This window comes from Schistocerca americana, chromosome 7, assembly GCF_021461395.2.
Source record: "Schistocerca americana isolate TAMUIC-IGC-003095 chromosome 7, iqSchAmer2.1, whole genome shotgun sequence".
Classification (NCBI taxonomy): domain Eukaryota; kingdom Metazoa; phylum Arthropoda; class Insecta; order Orthoptera; family Acrididae; genus Schistocerca; species Schistocerca americana.
Window position 1 is genome coordinate 617,655,645 of NC_060125.1, and position 20,111 is coordinate 617,675,755.

A 20,111-nucleotide genomic window follows, 5' to 3' on the forward strand; every position below is an offset into this window, starting at 1 on the left:
CGGCGCTTTCCATCTTCTTAGCGTCGTAATCTATCCAATTTTGTGCCTCAGAATATAGCCATGCCAAGTAGTCGTCGGAATCGGTTCATCCGAGGCTCAATGGAATCCACTTTTCCTAGGTGGCCTCCTCGGTACAGCACGTGTACTTCCGACTGTTGCTCGCCTCCGACTGTTTTACTGAGCCCGTTGTGCCGAACCGCGCCAGTGTGCGTTTTCCCGCCTCGCCTGCCTCCACCCTTTCCCGCTCCCCTACAGGTAGGGTATTCACCACAGGTTTTCTACTACACATATCCTAATGCATTACCTACGTATGGACCAAGTGTATAAATTACAATTTCCACATCTTACAATAGTTTTAATATTAAATACACTTTCCTTTGATTACCACATTATTTGAAATCTAACATAAATAATATTCGTTTCAAAAGTTACTCACAGTTTCTTTAACATGACACGAAAAGAATCGAAAAAGAAATTCAACACATTGCTATTATTAATTTGTCTAAATTCATAAAAAAAAAATTCTTATACGTATAATTCTCGTTACAGGTAGCACTTCTGACACGCTGAAAGATTCTCTTCAGTCGTCGGTGGCCCCGTTCTTGCAGGATCTTTTTCCGGCCGCAGCGATGTCGGATATTTTATGTCTCATCGGATTCCTGATATTCACGGTACACTCGTGAAACGGTCGTACGGGAAAATTCCCACTTCATCGCCACCGCGGATATGCTGTGTACCATCGTTCGTGTGCCGACAGTAACACCTGGTTCAGAGTCACTTAAAACTTGATAACCTGCCATTTTAGCAGCAGTAACCGATCTAACAACTGCGCCAGACACTGGTTGTCTTATCTAGGCGTTGCCGACCGCAGCGCCGTATTCTGCCTGTTTACATATCTGTGTATTCGAATACGCATGCCTATGGCAGTTTCGTTGGCGCTTCAGTGTATAAGTACTTGTGGGTATAAGGAGTTCCCCAACTACAATAGCGACCATTGATGCAATTACTGAAAGACGACACGACAATTTGACTGACCAAGGTGTTTGTTTATCAACTTCTCTCACAATTGAATGGTCCAAACCAACATGTCGTAAATACAGTAAGAATATACCAAAAGAAGGACCCTGTCATACTTTTAACTGCTAAGGCTCACTAAATAGATGACATGACTCGATGCGATGGTAATTAGTAAAGGTATTTTCAGTTTTCTCTGAAACAGTTTTTCACAGTTAATGTTCGTTCAAATTTTTAACTCATTTAATATCCACAATAATTATCCATTGCTTTTGCAGTAACGTGTTAAAAAGGGAGACATAGTGAAGTGGTGTCAAATCGGATTTTGGTTCACAAAATTTGGCCGCAAATTGTATAAATAGAAGAAAGACCAACACGAAGTAATAAACACGCACCAAAATGAAATTCGCAAAACTGTGAAAGAGAAAACTACCGAAAATATTTACTGTACAGAGTGGCCAAGGGTCTCCGTAACCCCCTTTAATAACCAATAGAGACCCCTAAACTTGAGAAAAATAACGTGAACAGTTCTTTAGACGGTTTTTCTTGAGATAGGAACCATGTAGACCTGCTCGTGAGAAACAGTCACAGTAACCGATGCAGATCTAAGAGACTGGACGGTCCTAATCGCAACTGAGATTAATATTTCTGATTTCAAGTCTTCTTCAATCTGGTAAGGGAGATTTAAGAAATCATACAGTGTAAGATGTCGGAAAACTACGAAGTTTACTTCAAGTAAAAGTGTAGAGGAGATGATACTAATTCAAAGCTGATATGAAAACGAAACTTGCTGTTATCCCTATATCTCTTGTGTCTAATGCCAATGAGTCAGATTTCGTGAAAGAACTGCGAGAAAGCCGCACATTATCATTTCGAGACGAAAAAATCAGATTAATGCTATGACACAATCACATACGACAATGATAGCGATTAGTATGGGCGGATTGCTGTTTTCAGTTTTTTATCTGTCTTCTGTGACTCGAAGGCATACTAGGACCAAAAATTAAGTGCTTCCTCACCAGCTGTAGAAATTAATTGCTTGCTTTTGTCGGACTGTTAGCCAGGCAATAACTATACCTCTATTGTTGTTGTTGTTGTTGTGTGATGTCCTTAGGTTAGTTAGGTTTAAGTAGTTCTAGGTTCTAGGGGACTGATGACCATAGATGTTAAGTCCCATAGTACTCAGAGCCATTTGAACCATTTGAATCTGTTGATATCAATCAGATTCCACCCTTAATAGCCACTGTGACTTTCGATAAAGAAGTTTCTCAACCGTGCAAAGTGTTTTTAAGGAAATTCCCCGACAATATAATTTTCAATAGCTCCGAGTCATTTGAGGTTTATCCGGAGAACAGTGTTCTTAAATTTCAGTCATTTGTGCATATTCAGATTGCATCGGCACGTTTTACGAACTCCTTTGAGTATTCACTCACTAAAATTTTTCTTGGTTTGTGAACGCATTGTCAATATGTAAAACTACCCACGTTTCGATCACTGTTCCAAGTGACCCTGTCCGGGGTGTTTTCCTTTCTTTTTTTTGTGTACTGCTGAATGAGAAAACTTTGTTTCTTACATACCTGCAGACATGGCTTTTATCTAATTCTGATAAGCTGTTAAAGATGAAGAGGAGGGATGTTAGAAGTTCGTTATTGATGTTTTATTATCTCTTTTCATTTGTGTAAACTCGACGTTTTGATTGGTGTTTTGATTACTGCTTGTGACTGGTGGAAATCGGCGAATGGAAAACCAGACGGCAGTACTGACATGGCGTTGTTTTCTTACTTTCTAGCGCTGCCTGCTTTAAGTATTCTCGGTATGCAGTACCATAAGCAGAGCGAAGGTCAGGGCCATTTCTTATTCCACCGGAATTCTGTCTAAATAAAACCGATAAATTCTGTGACGTACCTGAAGACATTAATTTTTGTTTCGTTCGGTTAGCCTGGTATAAAGAAAACGTTTGTTTTGCTCATTCAAACGACACTTCGCATTATTATGACAACTTTGGTGATTAAACAAGGCACTGTTTTATTGTAACTAAAATACACATTATTCAAAAAATGTAATAATTATGCAATATGTTACATCGTGATGTTTGTGTAGAGAAATATAGTATTTCATTTCAATAAATTAAAGTTACAGTTGATGTAAGTTGTCTGTAATGTAACATCAAACGCCGCTTAGGTTCATTTTCCTTTGCTAGCCATTTTTTGAGAACCACAATGCAACAGTTTAGCTGTCGGTGCGACTGTCTTTTGTTCAAAACACTAACAACAGATAGGGTGACATTTTATGCTTCAGATTCACGTGCGTCACTGCAGGCATTAGTAACATTTAGCGCGCTATGCTTTCCGGTCGTGACCGATAGCGCGGTAGTCTGGAACAGCTGTACAAATAGCTTACGAAAGCGGTTCTTCGTGCGAAAAAAGCAAGTAACTTGAATAATTTTAAAAAAATACTTGCGTTGCTTCTTAGCAGCTAAAATTTTGACAGTGAATTTCTTTCGTTGTATTCTTTGTGTATAAAAAACTTTAGGGGTCGGACCATTCCCTTGTCAGATGCAAAGGATTTTCAGCTGACCAGTAGTGGATAGTCCGACGTTTGATTTTCCCATATTTATAAGCAATATTTCATCCGTGAACCTTATCCTGCATAGAAACGCCGTGTCACTTGGCATTTTTCGGAGACACCATTAGAAGGGTAATCGCTTTTGTAAGTTATTGCCAAAAATCTGTTAATGGAGTGAAATGCGAAAAAGGGTAAAAGGCGTTCGAATGCAGAGTTCATACAACACACCTCAGGCTGATTCCGCTCGTGCATTCAAGCTACCCTAGCGTGTGAGGTGGACTGTAAGTGACAACTGGTAAAAGGTTAATTACACTTCTCTAATTGCTTGCTGTTATTTTTTATTAGAGCTTTATTCACGACTGTTCTAGTTTCTCGATTTTATTGCTTATTAGGTGTGCAGCGGAGTCCGGGTGGATTTTGTAGTGTGTCAGTAACGTCCGGTGCACCGGTCAGAAATCACAGCAACTGTGGACCATTTCCCTACACTGAGGTCTCCGCCCACCTCCGTCCTCACGAATTTATTCATCAGATGTTATCAGTGTTTCAGTACATCGTATTTAGTTATTACCTAGTGTGCTCTGTGAATGATTGGACAACTCTCATAGACGGCTTGAAATAAGGCAGTCTCGATAGCAAAATCTGAAATAACGTGTTTCGCCCTTTTGGGGAGTCATCAGAATGACCTAAGGGTGATAAATGACAACAGTGAGACGCATGCAGATTAAAATGGGGAAATGGGGTTAATGGAAAAACACAAAAGAGGCAACGTTTCAGGCTGTACAACCTTTACGACAATTAACCGTAAATGAAGGGCCTATTTCAATAGTGGTACAAGTCCATTGCCTCTACTTTTCTGCTTATAATGTTTCTGAAATTAATGGTCCAAACAAACGGAAAGAAAGGTTCATCTCTAGCAAGAAGCCATACGCTTGAATATTTCTGGTACCTCAACTGCAGATTTTTCAGCGCTCATTTAACTTTAGGATTCTGTATCTCAAAATGAACAAAAATGGACTTGTACCACTATTGAAATAAGCCCTTCAAATGTGAACTTACGTAAATATATATATGGAAAACCAACGTTCGTTTTCTGCATTTGGGCATAGATGTCTCATGGAAGGTGGCGTACACCCACAGAGGTATTAAAAACCGCTCCTGTGTGGCGGGTATACGAATATGTGTCTGAAATTTTTGACCAAGTCTGGTGTTCAAATAAAATTTATAACCAACCATCGTCCTACCGTCATGGGACGCATAAAAGAATTACGGAACGTGGAACCGAGAATACAACGCCAAGTATAGCTACAGTGTCTGCTGGATAGGTAAACTGTGGACAGCTGACATAATAGCCGACAACGCGGTCGAGAACACGACACGACAGCCGTTCAAATTAAATGTGTGTGAAATCTTAAGGGACTTAACTGCTGATGTCATCAGTTCCTAAGCTTACACACAACTTAACCTAAATTATCCTAAGGAGAAACACAGGCACCCATGCCAGAGGGAGGATTCGAACCTCCGCCGGAACCAGCCGCACAGTCCTTGACTGCAGCGCCCAAGACCGCTCGGCTAATCCCGCGCGGCTCGACAGCTGTCCAAGCTGGCCACACAAACAGAGCCGAAGAGGCAAGACTATACGACTGTAGTAGTAGACTTTACAGGTGGATGGCGCTGACTAACCAACGTGCTTACAAAAAGCGACTGCATAACTAAATTACATATCCGAAAGACAAATTTGGTAAAACATGAATTATTATAACTGAATTTAGTGCAATAATATTAATAAAAAAGGTGCGAAAACACAAAATTAATTCGGGTATGAAGATAAATTTACAGTGCAAAATTTGTAATGCCTGTCAAGCAATAAAACTTCAACTGAGGCTACAACATTAGAAGGATGGCTGACGTATCCTTTTCTCGACCACACTCTCTACTACTTGTCAGCTGTACGCAACGCTCCATCATGTGTACGCCAGAAATCAACTGGCTCCGTGTTAAATAAGATTTCTTAAATTTTCCTTAGTTTGTCATAGTTTTCCTATCCAGCAGACACTGCAGTTGTACTTGGGAATGTATTCCCGATTCCAGGTTCTGTACTGCTTTTATTCCTCCCATGACGATTTAATGACATATGTCGGCATTAATGGACGATTGTTGGTTTTCCACATTAATTTTTACATGTGTTTACAGATATGGTTAACTGTAGTCACGGTTTCACAGCCTGGAGCTTGTCCTCTATTGTGTTTTTTTTTATTAAGTCCATTTCCCAATTTTAATCTGCATGTGCCTCACCATTGTCATATTCCACCCCCGCCCCCACCTCACCCCCCAATCTGATGACGCTTCAAAACGGTGAAACGCGTCATTTTCTGTAAATAAAAAATTTCCACCGAGACTGTCTTATTTCAAGAAACTCATAACCGGTTGCTGTACCAGGCGCCCAGTATGGAATGGAACAAATTTTACTCACGTAGATGGATTTATTATCATATTTTCTAGTTTTTTCTCAGAAACTGTAAGAAACTTCCTTTTTACCTACCGCGTTGTAAACATTACATGGAATATATCCTGCTGGTGCTTCTCAGCTATGTTGCGTGCTGTATGTGCTTTTTGTAACCAAGTTTCGTAGAACTCCGCTTTCTCCTCGCTAACCAAATAAGGTAGACGGCTGTTGTAGACCTCACTGTTAGTCTAGGCAAATTCTAAGGGGTGACCAAGCTGGGATGACACCTCTCGTCGAAACCACAGGAAACGATAGTCGCTGCACGCCACACCGACGAATGAGAAACGCTGGCGCAGCCAAGTCTCCTAGAGGTTCGCTACGCCACCACAATCGATGATCACGGCTGAGGGGAGGAATGCTCGTGAACACATACCGCTCCTAATAGCTGTGAGGGGAATTCAATATGTAATGCAACGCATTTTTTTCTCTGCCAGTTTCGGTAAAAAAATTCAGAATTTTCTGTGGGACATCGTTGAATATTCCTGCTTCAGCCCCTGTAGTTTCATAAGGCTCCGATAGGTGGGGGCGTTATATGTAGCCTTCAAAATGGCGTCTGTGACGGATGTGCGTTCCAAACAGAGGACTGCCATTGAGTTCTTATTTGGCGGAAAAGCAGAGCGTCGCAGATATTAACAGGCATTTTTGGACAACACGGTTGTGGAAATGAAGCAGCGATTAGTATGATTAATCAATTATTCAGAAACAGTCTTAATCGCTTTTATTATTATTATACCACCATCCGGTTTCAACCCGACGTAGGGGTCATCTTCTGGGGGTTTACACCATTGGTTGACTGCTGGTGGTGTCACTCCTGTCTACACATCGGCAGGAATCTATTAGAAGATGATTGGTTGGTATCTGCAAGGACATGTGGCAAGAGCAAGCCATTAACGCTTATTAGGTCATGTGTTGGAGTGTGGACACGTGGACGCAAAACAGTTAGTCTCTACTGAAAAGCTTAGTCCACTTAGGAATACTGTTATGACCATGCAGGTGGTAAACTATGTGACGTGTTTGTGGCAAGACAAATGCTGAGATAAAAAACTAACACACCGAAGCGGATACATATTAAGGTACCAAGGATTACAAGATCCACATTTATACTCCTAAGGCCATGTATATTTGTAACTAAGAACATCACTGTCATCTTGCTGTGATTTGCTAGGAAAGAGCCAAGCTCTACGATACCCTGACCTGAAACAGACCGCACAGCAAGCCGAGACATGTAATACAGGAAGTTTCAGAAGTGATGGTCAAATGTTTTTGAATAGTTTATTAACAGGCAGTTGCAGAATGTCTACGGAGACATAGCAATAAACAAAAGCACGCTGAGTCGTTGGGCAAGGCGTATGTAATCATCGCAGTAAAGTCACTCAAACTTACCCCATCTCCCGCGTACCGGCCTGTCGCACATAGCTGTGCTACCCTCAGTAAACTAAAGCACATTCGTCTCCACAAAAATACAAACGAACTTCTTCTTCTACGTGACAACACAAGGCCTCATACAAGTCGGTGCATTCGAGAGGAGTTCGCAAAACTTCATTGGGCTATTCTTCCGCATCCGCCATACAGCCCACACCTCACACCTTAGGACTTACATCTGTATGGCCCAATGAAGGACGCACTCCGCGGAAAGCCGTACGTGGATTATGGGGTAGTTACTGGTGCAGCAAGACCGTGTTTTCTACGTTGACCAATGCGGGCACACAGCGTATGGCCGTCGCATTCAAAGGAGATTACGTTGAAAATAGAATTTTGTAGCCAGAAGTGTGGAGAAAAACATGGTATAATGGAATCCTGAGTAAAATCAACCTCCTTTCAGAAGAAAATTGTTTTGCATTACTTATTGAATTCCAAATGGTTCAAATCGCTCTAAGCACTATGGGACTTAACATCTGAGGTCATCAGTCCCCTAGACTTAGAACCACTTAAACCTAACTAACCTAAGGACATCACACACATACACACATCCATTCCCGAGGCAGGTATCGAACCTGTTACCGTAGTAGCAGCGTGATTCGCGACTGAAGCGCCAAGAACCGCTCGGCCACAGCGGCCGACTATTGAATTCCATTTGCAAAACTATTACTATGCCAATGAAGTAAAAACTGATGTAATACTTTTCACTACACAGTCCTCAGTCACCAATAGAAACATATGCACTTATACCCTTAACACCTTGCATAGATGTGGAATAAATACTTCGAGTAACATTATCTCCATATCTGCATGTACTACGCATAACAGAGGGCAACACAATCTCCACTGCCTTTTTTCTGCTTTTGGGCATTGACGTCTCATGCAAGGTTGCGTAAACCCACAGAGGTGTTAAAAACTGCTGCTGTCCGGCGTGTATACGAATATGTGTCTGAAAATTTTGAGCTTCCTTCCTGCCATGAAGCAACTATAGAAATATCACTTGAACGAAGCTCCGAAAATCCTCCTATAGGGAGATATGAGAGTAATTTCCCGTAGTGACTCCTGGCTTATATGAAATGTGCATTTTTACTCCTTCTCTTGTTTACCGTTGGCCATGGCATTTTTTTCCTCTAGGTTTTTCTTTTTAGATTAACTTCCATTGCAACACATCACGAACATATATTCAGTGTCTGGAAATCCTGATACGCAGTACATACATACGGGCTAGTAGCATAATTTTATTCTGAACGTTACCCTGTGGTCCGGATATCTTATGCAAGCACGTTTGTGCATCTCCACAAACGCTTGCGAGAGACGGGCTCATTTGAGAAGAGGGCTGTAGATGGTGGAAGACCACGCGATGTGTGAACGGTTGATCTTGAATAAAGGGTTCTTCGTATATGGATGAAACTTCATTAACTAGCCCAAGCAGAAATGAAAGAGGGAAGGCGTTAAATACTTGTCGAACTGTGTCCACCGGTCAAAAGCCGGAATGAGAACTGTCTATAGAACGAACCGCAGCAAAAAGTGCACAAAGAGAGTCAGTGAAGTTCTGGACGCTAGCGCCGTGGCCAGCTGCAGTAGCTTTCTCGATTGAGGGTTGTAATGGTACTTGAATTACGCAACCATTACGGCACCTCACCTGAACCTCTCGATACCAGCAATAAGTAAAGTAGTTAACATATTTCTGAGACAACATTCAGATTTGATTTAATTAATGTAGAGGTACTTTGATACATAAATATGTTTGTGTTGCAATGATATTATTCTTATATGTATTCTTTTTTTTTCACTATGATCTTTGACGTACTTGTAACTCTGATTTTTGGGCGCATAAGCGATTAATAGTTAGTTAGAGAGTCGGACCTTGAAAACGTCAAGTCTTGGACGTCATGTTGGAAAGACGCATATTGTAGCCAGTTTATAAAATGTGAACTTTAACAGTGAGGAAGGTGTTTTCAAGTATGTTTTGTATTGTGAAGTGATGTTTTGTGTGTTACGTGATATTGCAACAAAATCAATAAAATAGAAGTGTAACTTATAAATTCGGAGTGCTGATTACTTTTTTACATCACCATTGTCCTGCAAAAGTGTAATCTTCAAGAATGGTTTGTGAAACACATCTATAAAAATTTTGAATTTAGCAGAATAAAACCTAGGCCTCTTTGCATCCGAGCTTGGAATAATCACCATCTAGATTTTCGACGATAGAGCCATGATTTTACAACGACACCAGCGTGGGAAATACGAAATGATGAGTGCTTAGTTTATTCATTATTACATGAAATGACTTTATTAACTGTGCTCTAATGACACCTGCCACATAATAACTTTGTTGTCAACTGAAAATGCGGTATTTAGCAGCGTTAGAAACACCACAACCATTATTAAATTTTGACCTTTGTTGCGGTAGGGTTGTTACAGGGTCCACGGCGCGAAGAGCCCGCTCAAGGCGGTCCCACAGATACCCGACTGGTTTAGATTCGGTGTGTTTGGTGAGCAGGACAGCACGGTAAACTCAACATGGTGCTCGTCGAACTACGAACGTACATTGCGAGCTGTGTGATTCGTTGCATTGTCCTGCTGGTAGATGTCACCGAGCCGAGGAAAAACAAACTGCAGGTGGGGATGGACAAGGTCCCGAAGGATAGAAGCATACTTGTGTTGATAGAGAACGACGAGACTACCCATGTAATGCCAGGAAAACATTCCCCAAACCATAACGCTCTCTCCTCCACACTGGAAACTTTCGATGATTTTTGGAGAGTGTTTATGCGTCCGATGCGGCATAAATCGTGACTCCACTGAAAATACCACTTGTCGCCAGTCAGTGGACGTCCAGGTGCGGTGATGGCGTGCAGACTCCAGCTTTTGTCGCTAACGAACAGCATCAGATTCTACATCTACATCTACATCTACATGATTACTCTTGCAGTTCACATTTAAGTGCTTGGGAGAGGGTTCATCGAACCACAATCATACTGTCTCTCTACCATTCCACTACCGAACAGCGCGCGGGAAAGACGAACACCTAAACCTTTCTGTTCGAGCTCTGATTTCTCTTATTTTATTTTGATGATCATTCCTACCTATGTACGTTGGGCACAACAAAATATTTTCGCATTCGGAAGAGAAAGTTGGTGACTGAAATTTCGTAAATAGATCTCGCCGCGACGAAAAACGTCTTTGCTTTAATGACTTTCATCCCAACTCGCGTATCATATCTGTCACACTCTCTCCCCTATTACGTGATAATACAAAACGAGCTGCTCTTTTTTGCACCCTTTCGATGTCCTCCGTCAATCCGATGTCCCACCTGGTAAGGATCCCACACCGCGCAGCAATATTCTAACAGAGGACGAACGAGTGTAGTGTAAGCTGTCTCTTTAGTGGACTTGTAGCATCTTCTAAGTGTCCTGCCAATGAAACGCAACCTTTGACTCGCCTTCCCCACAATATTATCTATGTGGTCTTTCCAACTGAAGTTGTTCGTAATTTTCACACCCAGGTACTTAGTTGAATTGACAGCCTTGAGAATTGTACTATTTATCGAGTAATCGAATTCCAACGGATTTCTTTTGGAGCTCATGTGGATCACCTCACACTTTTCGTTATTTAGCGTCAACTGCCACCTGCCACACCATAGAGCAATCTTTTCTAAGTCGCTTTGCAACTGATACTGGTCTTCGGATGACCTTACTAGACGGTAAATTACAGCATCATCTGCGAACAACCAAAGAGAACTGCTCGGATTGTCACCCAGGTCATTTATATAGATCAGGAACAGCAGAGGTCCCAGGACGCTTCCCTGGGGAATACCTGATATGACTTCAGTTTTACTCGATGATTTGCCGTCTATTACTACGAACTGCGACCTTCTTGATAGGAAATCACGAATCCAGTCGCACAACTGAGACGATACCCCATAGGCCCGCAGCTTGATAAGAAGTCGCTTTTGAAGAAAGGTGTCAAAAGCTTTCCGGAAATCTAGAAATACGGAATCAACTTGAGATCCCCTGTCGATAGCGTCCATTACTTCGTGCGAATAAAAAGCTAGCTGCGTTGCACAAGAACGATGTTTTCTGAAACCATGCTGATTACGTATCAATAGATCGTTCCCTTCGAGGTGATTCGTAATGTTTGAATACAGTATATGCTCCAAAACCCTACTGCAAACAGACCTCAATGATATAGGTCTGTAGTTCGATGGGTTACTCCTACTACCCTTCTTAAACACTGGTGCGACCTGCGCAATTTTCCAATCTGTAGGTTCAGATCTATCGGTGAGCGAGCGGTTGTATATGATTGCTAAGTAGGGAGCTATTGTATCAGCGTAATCTGAAAGGAACCTAATCGGTATATAATCTGGACCTGAAGACCCGTATCAAGCGATTTGAGTTGCTTCGCCACCCCGAAGGTATCTACTCCTAACAAACTCATGCTAGCAGCTGTTCGTGTTTCAAGTTCTGGGATATTCCATTCGTCTTCCCTGGTGAAGGAATTTCGGAAAACTGCGTTCAGCAACTCCGCTTTAGGGGCACAGTCGTCGGTAACAGCTTCGGAGCATGAACCAGGCAACTCCTGTCGAGGTCCACACGCAGCAACGTTCACTGAACCGTCGTTGAGGAGACGGTGTTGGCAGCCCCTTGGTTCATCTGGGGGATCAGTTTATCAGTAGATGCACGTCTACTCGTCCGTACACACATCCACAGTCATCGTTGACCCCCGTCATCCATGGACTGTGGCGCACTATATGTTACCTCGGTGCTGGTTTTGGACAGCGCCATCTTGCCAAGCACAGTATACTTCAACCACTGCAGTTTACAAACTTAGTCGTTTCGGAAATGCTTCCATCCTCAGCTCGATTGAATCACACCAGTTTGGCTGTCAGATAAATCGCTCCCTTTCCTCATTACGACACTGACTGCATTATTTCCGCTTACCCCCAACACGATTTATATACCCTGCTAGTGCTGCCACCTGTCGTCTGTCAGTGGCTACTACACGTTGACGTCGAACGTAGGTGGTGGTCACAGTAATATGTAGAACACTCCGCATGAATATCTTCTGTATTCATTACACCTTCAACGGGTGCAAAAATTAAATGAGGCAGACTTTCAGCCAAGAATAATTTTGTGGCAACGCATGTTGGTAAACGCATTATTTTTCTGACAAAAATAATGAAGTCTTTCATACTTCCCTAACGAAGGATTTTGGGATGCGAAATCATACATATATTTTACAATGTTGTGAGGTCAAGAATAAATAGCTTAATTTTCTGACTCATGTATATACACCCTGTATAGTGGACACACGTCGTCCCCAACATTAAGGCAGTTGTTGATGGTAAAAGTAGTGAAATCTTCGAAAAGTTGAGTTTTAACTCAAATGTGTCACTGCTTGATCACAGGGATAATTTGACATAAACCTTAATGCATAAATCTTTGGTACTGACTGTTGTTGTTCTTGTGGTCTTCAGTCCAGAGACTGGTTTGATGCAGCTCTCCGTGCTACTCTATCCTGTGCAAGCTTCTTCATCCCCCAATGCCTACTGCAACCTACATCCTTCTGAATCTGTTTAGTGTATTCATCTCTTGGTCTCCCTCTACGATTTTTACCCTCCACGCTGCCCTCCAATACTAAATTGATCATTCCTTGATGCCTCAGAATATGCGCCACCAACCTATCCCTTTTTCTAGTCAAGTTATGCCACAAATTTCTCTTCTCTCCAATTTTATTCAATATTTCCTCGTTAGTTATGTGATCTACCCATCTAATCTTCAGCATTTTTCTAGAGCACCACATTTTGAAAGCTTCTATTCTCTTCTGGTCTGAATTATTTATCGTCCACGTTTCACTTCCATACATGGCTACACTCCATACAAATACTTTCAGAAACGACTTCCTGACATTTAAATCTATACTCGATGTTAAAAAATTTCTCTTCTTGAGAAACGTTTTACTTGCTATTGCCAGTCTACATTTTATACCCTCTCTACTTCCATCGTCAGTTATTTTGTTCCCCAAATACCAAACTCATTTACTACTTTAAGCGTCTCATTTCCTAATCTAATGCCCTCAGCATCACCCGATTTAATTCGACTACATTCCATTATCCCCGTTTTGCTTTTGTTGATGTTCCTCCTTTCAAGACACTGTCCGTTCCGTTCAGCTATTCTTCCACGTCCTTTGCTGTCTCTGACAGAATTACAATGTCATCGGCGAACCTCAAAGTTTTTATTTCTTCTCCATGGATTTTAATTCCTACTCCGAATTTACTGGCTAGCTGTTGATTTTTCGCCGCCTGTTTCAGAGTTCTCAGACGACTCCCTGGTGGCGTACGTGTTCGCCACGTTTGGTTTCGGACTCGGAATCGTCGCACGTGTGCTGAGCTTCTGCCTGTACGAGCTGTCGCTGCACACTGAAGTGCAGACCCGAGCCAGACAACAGGTAGATGCAGTCCTCAAAGCGCACGGCGGGCAGCTGAGCTACGAGGCGGTCCAGGAGATGACCTACCTCGACATGGTCCTCAGCGGTAAGACAGGCTACCCAAATGACTTCTTTCTATCACAGCAAGTGTGCCAAGGCAAGTACACAGTTTCGTACTATGCACAACGACGACGCTCTAAAATATGGTTCTGTCAGGCAGATACCAGTATGCTTCTTTCGGTTAGATTGTGAGTGACAAACTTCTGTATCCTTCTCCTATGCTATCTTGTGGTCCATCTGTAATGGCCTAGCTGCCAAAGCCATGCTGAATCCTAAAAAGCAATCGAGGGAAGGGCACAGTTGCTGGAACAGAAACCAGTCGAGAAGTCTGAATAACTTGAACAGTATTACAGGCGTAATAATATCACACTGTTTAGAATTCCAGTGAATGACAGAGAGAATGCAGACGAATTAGTGACTAATCTTGTCCGTGAGAAGCCAGGCCTGCACGTGATACTGAAATAACATTGACTGAAGCTACAGAGCGGGACATAGCACGCCAGTACCTACAAACCCTAGACCATATACAGTGAAATGCGTGTCGCTCAGGAAAAAATAAAGCTTTAAAGTGGAGAAGAAACTCACGAAGTCGGGTTAGACACTACGAAAAGATCTCATCTCTGAAACACTAAATATTTTTAGCAACACGGTTTTCATATTTGGGCTACAAAACGTATAGACAGATGATTCCAGGTTAGTGGTGGAGACCGAAAATGGAGAAAGCTCGGTGTGAAAAATCAATCTGCAGGAAGGCATCAGCATTTCTCTGTGACCTACAAAAATAAAAAAGGTCTTCGCTCTTGACTTTGGAAAGGAACTTGTACAAACACTTATACTTCCAGGTATTGATCACAGCGATGTTGTCCTGAAGGTCCTTCTTAGGAAAAGTCACGGCATCTGGAATTCGTAATGAATGCCTGTGTCCGTTATCAAACAATACCACCACTTGCAAAGTAGGTTAGAAATCGGATTAATAATGTTGCTCACGCAGCATATGTTCGCTTTATCGGGCAACAAAAAAGTTATTCACTGTGGATGGTATCGTCAGAATGGAAATAATGAAGTCACTGTACAAAAGTCATTAATTTTGGTACTTATCTTGAATGGATTCCCACGTAGATTTCGTCGAAGTTGTTGGCTCATCTTGTTGATTCTAGGGTGATTCCACTTTGACTGCAAGAAGGTCCAAATCTGTATTTTAGCAATATTTGATGACCTAACAAATGCATTTTTCAGGAAATTCTCAATGATCAAACAATCCCAGAACAGAACAATGGTATGGTAGAAATACTTTTTGACTTGGTGTTCACGATCCACATTTTTATTAAAAATTCTTGTAAATTCACATATACTTCATCGTAATTGTCACATCGCCAAGAAAACAGTTTTGTATCAATCTTCGTATATTTAATTTCCACTTTAAGCAAACACAAGACTTGACTGTTCTTTTACAAAGCGCAATAACAGCTTAACTTCTGCAAAGTGAAACAAAGACTGCTCTCTGCGAATTCGCGCCAAAACGGTTACAAGTAAGTCAAAGATTATGACAGTCTCACAGAAATGAATATACACAAGAACCATATCACTGTAATACATCGATACATCGGAGTACCTATGCATTAATAAAACCAAATGTTAATATTGTCACAAAAATATGTCTGTTACTTCGCAGAAAAGTAGTACGACATTACTGGTATCGAGAACTGGGGTTGGAGTGCCGTAATAGCCACGTAAATGAAGAACCATTTCAGTTTTCTATGTGATGTTCGACTTTTTGATGGTATTTCACCACCACAAGCACAGCTATTCTTGTTGCGTGCAGATAAGCGCACAGATATCCATACCATCTGTCTTCTCAACTGTGTTGTGAACCAACACTGCCCCTCATATCTCTCCTAGACCTTAACGCTCTTGTCTCAGCAACACGGCAGAAATATACGTTTCTATCAGACTAAATCTCTCCTGTAAATATTCTTCATGGGTTTGCTGCCGGATGACGTTGTGCAAATTAAACAAAATTTCCTCCGAGCAACTGTCTGCCATCTTCAGGTGTTTGGACCTTGCTGGTGGCTAGGTACGACTGACGGTATCCGCACCTCGACGTCGCTCTGTATAGAACACGCATGCAAAAAAGCACAGGAGCGGAAATGGCGCATACCCAGTGATTTGGAGATAGATGGCGGCATACTCAAACGCCCTCTGCCGAAAATCGCAGAGCGGCCCACCTGCTCGTGCACTGCACGCAATCTTTATTAACAGTGCGGCCAGGCGTTACTCACTAAAAAACCACAATAGATCAATGTTATGACGGGTCTGTTATCGATAAAATCTTGATTTTCTCGTCGTGATTTAGTAGCAGCTAATGCAGGTTTCCAGGCTGGGCTTAGTCAAAATCCAGCATCCCTGTTGATTATATTATCAACTGTACGGATGTATATTGCTTCCTTAATGATCGTTCCAGAAAGATGATATCGGGGATAAAACTTATGTCTTTTCATAAATCATGCGATTCCCTGTATTCAGACAGTGTTCTACAGTTGCTGCCTTTTCCGGCTGACGTAGGCGTGTATGACGCCGATGTTCGTCGCAGCGTCCTTGTATAGTGCGACGCGCCTGCTGTATATGTATGCAGCCCCACATTGACAAGGAATCTTGCACATACCGCGTTTCCTCAGGCCGAGATCATCCTTAAACCAACCCAAGAAGTTTTCCGTTTTTCATACGGTCTAAAAACACACTTAATGTCATGTCTTCCGAGGACTCTTCCGATTCTTGATGATAGGGCATCAAAATACGGCAAAAAGGCCCAAGTGGTGCATGTTTTCGTGCCTTAAATCCATTCTGTCCGACTCCATCGTTCAGCCACTTTCTCGAATTCCTTCTCAGTAGCTGGGACGAGAATCCGGAATAAGACTGCGCATTACATTAGAGAACTGAATAATATCTCCATGACATATCTACTGAAGCAACAACAAGGATTGCCATTGTCCCTGTACGCCTCGTTACCATTGCACCAGATACTCCCCATTTAACTTTATTCTTAGCTAGTACAGTTAACTTGAATTTCCTTTCACCAGGACTCACTCTATCAGAAAACGTCTACTTATGGCCACCTATAAAGCCTACTTTGTATCTGTCATTACCATTATTGTTATTATTGTCATTATTGTTGTTCTTATTATTACTGTTATCAGTAGCAGCAGCAGAAGTACAATTACTGTCAGTATTAACCTTATCAGTTCATGTTCAGTATTACTGACTCACATTCTCACTTTGTCGCTCACATCATTGTGCAACTTTTGCTGTATTAAAATTAGTAATTCGTAGGTAACTACAAAGTGACTCAAAAGAACGGGAAATTTTGGAACGGAGATTAATGGACGAGCACAATCACTTTACACATATTTATTTACGTAAACATATAGTACCTGAGCCGTGGCGCCATTGATTTAGTAGACTGTTCTGTCTGGCGCCACTGGATCAGGGGCAGCATCGACTATCCCTCTTGCGGCCCCATTGCCAATGTCTATGAGGAAGAGTTGGTGTCTGAGGGTTGTGTCCTTAGAAGGCCTTTATTTGACGATGTATACACACATCAAAAAATCATTCCAGTTCCTGAAGATAGACGTTGACTGTTGATATTGTATCACAGACACAGTCCCTTTGACTGTTCAGAGATGTCACTAAACCTGCTCAAAGATGTAAACAACCACGCATGAGCAGCTCCTATTAGACGGAGGGGTCCGACAGCCGATCAGTTCCAGCCATTCCATCAGGAAGGAGGTACACGGCTCGTGTTGTCTGTAGTTCAACCATGCCTAGACCGTCAGTACCGCGTTTCGATCCCGTCCACATTGATACTCACCAGGAAGAGCTCTCGACAAGGCAAGTGTCCAGGCGTCTCGGATTGAACCAAAGCGATGTTGTTCGGACATGGAGGAGATACAGACACTCGCTCAGGCCACCCAAGGGCAGTGGATGACCGCTACCTACGGATTATGTCTCGGAGGAACCCTGACAGCAACGCCACCCTGTTGAGTAATACTTCTGTTGCAGCCACAGGACGTCGTGTTAAGACTCAAGCTGTGCGCAATAGGCTGCATGATGCGCAAGTTCACTCCCGACGTCCATGGCGAGGTTCATCTTTGCAACCGCGACACAATGCACGCGGTACAGATGGGCCCAGCGACATGCCGAATTGACCGCTCAGGATTGGCATCTAGTTCTCCACCGATGAGTGTCGCGTATGCCTTCAACCAGGCAATCGTCAGAAACGTATTTGGAGGCAGCCCAGTCAGGCTGAACGCCTTAGACACACTATCCAGCGAGTGCAGCAGGGTGGAGGTTCCTTGATGTTTTCGGGTGGCATTATGCTGTGCCGACGTACGTCGCTGGTGGTCATGAAAGGCGCCGTAACGACTGTGCGTTACGTGAATACCATTCTCCGACCGATAGTGCAATCATATCGGCATCGTACTGGCGAGGCATTCGTCTTCATGGACGACAATTGGAGCCCAATCGTGCACATCTTGCGAATAACATCCTTGAGGATAACAACATCGCTCCACTCGAGTGGCATGTGAACCCTATCTAAAATGCCTAGGATAAATTGAAAAGGGCTGTTTACGGACGACGTGACGCACCAACCACTCTGACGGATCTATGCCGAATCGACGTTGAAGAGTGGGACAATCTGGACCAACAGTGCCTTGATGAACTTGTGGATAGTATGCCACGACGGACACAGGCTTGGATCAGTGCAAGAGGACGTGCTACTGGTTATTAGAGGTATCGGTATGTACAGCAATCTAGATCACCACCTCTAAAGGTCTCGTCGTACGGTGGTACAACATGCAATGCGTAGTTTTCATTAGCAATAAGAAGGCTGGAACTGATGTTTATGTTGATCTCTATTCCCATTTTCTGTACAGATTCCGGATGTCTCAGAACCGAGGTGATGCAAAACTAATTTTTGATGTATGTAAATATGGGGTTTGCTGGCCCGAGAAGAAGGCACGAAGTCTGAGATTGGCAGTAGCGATGCAGCAAGAGGCGGTCACGAGGTCCGAGCGACCAAAGCCACGAGCTGCACAAGGAGGGCCTGCGCAGAGCGAAGATATCAGAGTACTTCACCGGTGTCAGCGTCGGTTGGTTGTCGACATTCGTGTCGGACGACCGCTCGTGGCATGGCTGCCCTCTTCTACCTGGCTTTTATCGGCACCACTCGGTAACCGCTGGGACGCACCGTGGATCTACGGAACTGCTTGCTGATAAAGGGGAATAACATTCTGTAATCCTCGTGGTGATTTGTTTCATTGTCTACCTGCCCTCCTTATTATTTTCTAGTTCGTACCTGACCCTCAGAGTTTTACTCGGTCGGCTCTTTGGTAGTAAATACAGACAGTAGTATTGTACTAAGACTCTAGTTGTCGCTTGAGAATTTGTCCCGCTGTTATATTGCCTTTCCTTTCTCGTTTGTACCGGACCATTAATACTCTAATTAATCGGCTCTTGGTCGTAAATACAGCCGGAATTGTCGTACTAAGGCACAGGTTGCTGTTAAACAAAAGAGGGAATTGTGGTTAGATTTAGCTGCTAACCGGCTCAATTCTCTGATTGTAATTTCATTTATCAGTCATTAGTTGTAATCTCAACAACCTGTTGTACTAAGCTCTTTTCTTTTACGCGTTTGAAAGATCTGGTCGTTTTTGATTTATTTTATATGGATCTTGTGATTCCGTCGGGTGAGTTCTCTTGTAACAAATGTTCACAAGTGATGTTTTAAGATTTTCCTTCAGAGCGGATTTAATAACACACAATCAGCAACACTTTGAAAATATTAACAGCCAACTGTCACCAGGTCTTTAGTCAAAATAAAGTTGTCAGAAGGGACGGGTTGGGATCCAGTAGCACCTTGGTTGCCGATTGAAATTAAGAGGTTGGTTGTTTTGAAGAAAGCCTTATCCATGTCATATTGTTTGCTGATCTGTTTAACCTTTAAACAACGGTGCGAATCTCAACCCCGTAGCTTTAGACATACAGTGTTCAAATTAAAAGCTAAACCATCAATTTTGAATAACTGAATCACCCTTGTCATCATTGGTGCTTATATAGTTTTGAT

The 20,111-nt window shown here is 42.5% G+C and overlaps 1 protein-coding gene across 1 annotated transcript in view; it reads left to right on the forward strand.

The window, feature by feature from the left end:
• The window catches only part of LOC124622369 (probable cytochrome P450 6a13), a 90,328-nt gene that overhangs the window by 50,013 nt on the left and 20,204 nt on the right, over nucleotides 1-20,111 (forward strand). Inside the window, exon 4 of the mRNA XM_047148048.1 lies at nucleotides 13,815-14,036. Coding sequence (XP_047004004.1) covers nucleotides 13,815-14,036 — 222 coding nt within the window. The remainder of the gene's footprint in view (nucleotides 1-13,814; nucleotides 14,037-20,111) is intronic.